Source organism: Cebidichthys violaceus, unplaced genomic scaffold, assembly GCF_023349555.1.
Source record: "Cebidichthys violaceus isolate CVI_PGR_0920_01 unplaced genomic scaffold, fCebVio1.0.p SCAF_171, whole genome shotgun sequence".
In the NCBI taxonomy this organism is placed as follows: Eukaryota; Metazoa; Chordata; class Actinopteri; order Perciformes; family Stichaeidae; genus Cebidichthys; species Cebidichthys violaceus.
In genome coordinates, this window is record NW_027176342.1 from 188,893 (window position 1) to 193,892 (window position 5,000).

The 5,000-nt window shown below is 43.6% G+C and overlaps 1 protein-coding gene across 1 annotated transcript in view; it reads right to left on the reverse strand.

The window, feature by feature from the left end:
* rreb1a (ras responsive element binding protein 1a) overlaps nt 1–3,911 on the reverse strand; it is a 24,776-nt gene extending 20,865 nt beyond the window's left edge. The window contains exons 1-5 of the mRNA XM_068712776.1: nt 3,812–3,911; nt 3,492–3,729; nt 3,322–3,391; nt 2,283–2,372; nt 446–609 (exon numbers count right to left, since the gene is read on the reverse strand). Coding sequence (XP_068568877.1) covers nt 446–609; nt 2,283–2,372; nt 3,322–3,391; nt 3,492–3,729; nt 3,812–3,899 — 650 coding nt within the window. The 5' untranslated portion in view covers nt 3,900–3,911. The remainder of the gene's footprint in view (nt 1–445; nt 610–2,282; nt 2,373–3,321; nt 3,392–3,491; nt 3,730–3,811) is intronic.
* Nucleotides 3,912–5,000: the final 1,089 nt, after the last annotated feature.

Here is a 5,000-nt window from a genome sequence, read left to right on the forward strand (position 1 = left end):
TGAATTAATATGTAGCCCAAAGACACACACACACACACACACACACACACACACACACACACACACACACACACACACACACACACATTCTGCTGCAGAGACCGTTTAGGCTGGACTTCACTGATAAATGACTGGGCGTTGTTCTCTGTGTGTGTGTGTGTGTGTGTGTGTGTGTGTGTGTGTGTGTGTGTGTGTGTGTGTGTGTGTGTGATGGGGATGGATGGTTTAAAGTCATCTTCCCACTTCCTGTGTAAACCCCCACCACACACACACACACACACACACACACACACACACAGACCAGTTTGTGCTCCCATCATGGTTGACTAGGGACCGGGTTAAACGCTAACTTCCTGTGCCCCGAGGTCACATGTTTTGTGTGTGTGTGTGTGTGTGTGTGTGTGTGTGTGTGTGTGTGTGTGTGTGTGTGTGTGTGTGTGTGTACCTGTGCATGTTGCCGTTGGTGGTGAAGGTCTGTCCACAGACGTTACACTTGTAGGGTCTCTCCCCGCTGTGGACCAGCATGTGTCGGTCCAGCGACGAGGCCGAGCTCAGACACTTCCCACAGATGCTGCAGGAGTGGTCCGTCGCTCCGGCGTCAGCGTTGTGCTGCAGAGAGGAAAGTACATCGACACTCACACCAAGTACTACTACTACTACTACTACTACTACTACTAGCAGCCATGGCAGTAATAGCACTTCACATGTGCTTATAATTAGCGTATGGGCCGATCAGATATCACGTTATCTTACGTTATCACAAGCTACCTGATCTGTACATCCTGCCTGATCGCTACTGAGCATGTGCAAACTAGTACTACACACCTGTAGTTTAATATCCTTTTTTTTGCTAATAATGCTACTTTGTGAACAACAAATCTGTGTTCAGAAGGAGGAGAGTTAGTAACGTCAGCTGTTAGCAGCACAGTCCTACTGGACTAAATAACAGCTAACGTTAACAGCTAACTAACAGAGCTAACAGCTAACTTTAACAGCTAACTAACAGAGCTAGCAGCTAACTTTAACAGCTAAATAACAGAGGTAACAGCTAACTTTAACAGCTAAATAACAGAGCTAACAGCTAACTTTAACAGCTAAATAACAGAGCTAACTAACAGAGCTAGCAGCTAACCCTAACAGATATATAACAGAGCTAACAGCTAACTTTAACAGCTAACTAATAGAGCTAACAGCTAACTTTAACAGCTAACTAACAGAGCTAACAGCTAACTTTAACAGCTAACTAACAGAACTAGCAGCTAACTTTAACAGCTAACAAACAGAGCTAACAGCTAACTTTAACAGCTAACAAACAGAGCTAACACCTAACTTTAACAGCTAACTAACAGATCTAGCAGCTAACTTTAACAGCTAAATAACAGAGCTAACAGCTAACTTTAACAGATAAATAACAGAGCTAGCAGCTAACTTTAACAGCTAAATAACAGAGCTAACAGCTAACTTTAACAGATATATAACAGAGCTAACAGCTAACTTTAACAGCTAACTAATAGAGCTAACAGCTAACTTTAACAGCTAACTAATAGAGCTAACAGCTAACTTCAACAGCTAACTAACAGAGCTAACAGCTAACTTTAACAGCTAACTAACAGAGCTAGCAGTTAGCTAACAGATCTAGCAGCTAACTTTAACAGCTAAATAACAGAGCTAACTAACAGAGCTAACAGCTAACTTTAACAGCTAACTAACAGAGCTAGCAGCTAACTTTAACAGCTAACTAACAGAGCTAGCAGTTAGCTAACAGATCTAGCAGCTAACTTTAACAGCTAAATAACAGAGCTAACTAACAGAGCTAACAGCTAACTTTAACAGCTAACTAACAGAGCTAGCAGCTAACTTTAACAGCTAACTAATTAAACTGTCAGATTAATGTAGTGGAGTAGTATCAAATGGGATTCAAATGGAAGTACTCAAGTGAAGTACAAGTACCTCAATAGTGTACAACCTCACACAGTGTGACGTGCAGTAAACTTGGAGCATTGTTTATGTGTCACAGTCTAAAGGTGCTTTAAAACTAAACTGAGAAGATGCAGCAGCACTACTACAAGTACAAGTAGTGATAGAAGTACTACAAGCTGCAGTATTAGTAGTAGTAGTTCAGTAGTAGTAGCAAGAGAAGTATTTGCAATGTTTATTTCAGCAGTGAATGTCCCCTCTGTGTCTTCTTCATGCGTGATTTAGTGTAGTAGTATCATTACTTATATTACTCTTTTTAACATCTCTATATATGCAGTAGTACTAGTAGTACTGTGAGTATTTACCTGTCTGATGTGCATGGTGAGCTGGTGTTGTGTTTGACAGTCTTTGTCACACAGCGGACAAATAAAAGCTGAGCTGTCGTCTTTGGTGTCCTAGAAAAAAAACAAAAGTACACACATTAAGACGGACAGAGACAGGAAGTAAGATGGACAGTTTAGTTTTGGTCTTTTTATGGGATTTGTTGACAATAAAACAGCCTCAGTTTGACCTTAAGAGGAAAAATCATCCGAGTCAAACACACTTACAGTACAACACACACACACACACACACACACACACACACACACACACATACACACACTTACAGTACAACACACACACACACACACACACACACACACACACACACACACACACGTCCGCTCACACAGCCAGGGAAGCAGCACTTCCCTTTTTCCTGTTTCAGCCACAGGAAGTGATGATGCAGCGTGGAATGCTACAATGCATGATGGGAGATGAGAGATGTGCCACAATGGTGAGGCAATAAAGAAGAGGAGGAGAGGAAAGAAGGGCGGGAAAGTAGGAAAAGAAACAAGGAGTGGAGAAAGAGAAAGGAGACAAGGACAGGAGAGGAAACAAGAAGAGGAGACAAGGAGAGGGGAGGAAAAAACGAGAGGAGATGAGGAGAGGAGTTGAGGAGAGGAAAGATGGAGAGGGAACAAGGAGCAAGGAAAGAAGTAGACGAGACAAGAGGAGACAAGGAGAGAGGAGACGAGGACAAAAAGAGAAAACAAGAAGAGGAGAGGAGATGAGACAAGGAGAGGAAAGAAGGAGAGGAGATGAGATGAGAGGAAACAAGAAGACAAGAGAGGAGAGGAAACATGAGATAAGAAGGAACAAGGGGAGGAAACAAGGAGAGAAGAGAAAACAAGGAGAGAAGAGAGGAAACAAGCAGAGGAGAGGGAACAAGGAGAGGAGAAGAAACATGAGATGAGAGGGAACAAGGAGAGGAAAGAAGGAGAGGAGATGAGATGAGTCTTGTGTGTTGTTTTTTTTGGAATCAGAATAGAAGAAGAAGAAGGTGTGTGTGTGTGTGTGTACCTGGGTGCGTCGTGCGTTGCGGCTGGGCGGGGCTCTCATGGCCGCTGTGAGTGACTTTGTGGGGGAGGGGCTTTGTGTTAGAGAAGAAGAAGAAGTGTCAGTTTACATATCATCATCATCATCATCATCATCACTTCATTCATAAAAACATCATGTTCCTTTAACGTTACCTCGGCGACGGCCCGGTGGACGAGTTGGCCGAGGTGACTCCACTCTCTCCTCCTTCTCCTCCGCCGTTGATGGTCCCCGTCGCTGACATCACCGCTGACATCATGGCGTTGATGGAGGACAGGTCTCCTCCTCCGTCTGCTCCCATGACTCCTCCTCCTCCTCGGTCTCCGTTCTGTAGCTTCTCTCCTCCGCTCGCCTCCTCCTCCTCCTCCTCCTCCTCCATCACTCCGTTGGTGGCTGCATGGTGAAGTTTCAGAGTCTTGTGACTGCCGTACTTTATTCGATGTGTCACTCTGTCAATGAGGGTCGATTTGCGTACCTTTGAGGGTTTTGAGCGATTTCTCCTCCGTTAGCGTCGCCTCCTCCTCATTCGCCTCCTCTCGCTGCTCCTCAGTGCAGTTCTCCATGACTGCTGAAATATGAACAAACAACTTTAATTCATAAATTAACAACTTAAAAAACATCAAAGATCTTTTAGAATACTCGTTCAAACATTTTACAACAGACGCTGCAAGAGGAGGAGGAGGAGGAGGAGGAGGAGGAAGGATGGAGAGGAGGGATTGACAAGGAGAGAAGGGGGAGATTAAGTGTAGGGATGGAGGGAGAAGGGGAGGAGTGAAGATGGTGGATACAGTGTTGGAGTTAAAGGAAGGATGGAAGGAAAGATGAGAGAAGAAGAGGAAACAAGGAGACAAGAGAAGATAGGAAACAAGGAGATGAGATGAGAGGAAACAAGAACAGAAAATAGGAGAGGAAACATGAAAAGCCTTTAAGTTTCTACAGAAGTGAACTATTAAGTGTGTAAATCATGTCTATTAATAACTGAACAGAAATAATGATTATTAAACTATAAACAGACAGAAAACAAAAACAAAGAAGATATTTAAAGATGAAAAGAAAAGGAGGTGACACCTGTCTCACAGAGAGGAGGTCTAGTCCAGCTAGAGAAGGTTAATGAGGAGGAGGAGAGAGACGATGAAGGAGCAGAGAAGATACAAACAGTTGTATTCTCAAAGAGGAGGAGGAGGAAGAGGAGGAGGAGGAAGAAAAAGGAGAAGAAGCAGAGGAGTAGAAGGAGAAGAAGAAGAAAGAGGAGGAGGAGGAGGAGGAGAAGAAGCAGAAGGAGGAGAAGAAGAAAAAAAAGGAGGAGAAGAGGCAATTACTGTTTCCTGTTTGGCAGCCCCCACAGGAAGACGCTCTCCAGAGCCACTTCCTCCTCCAGCTCAGAGAGAGAGAGAGGGTGTGTGTGTGTGTGTGTGTGTGTGTGTGTGTGTGTGTGTGTGTGTGTATGTGTGTGTGTGACATTCCTTCTCGTTCAAAGAAAGAAAAACTAAAAGAAGAAGGAAGAGGAGAGAAACAGAACGTTTGAAGAGAGGAGATTCTAACAGGATGAGAAACGTTGATGCAGTTTTGAATGGATGCAGCAGCAAAGATGAAGAGTTTTTAAATATATTACATATACATACATATATACACACACACACACACACACACACACACACACACAC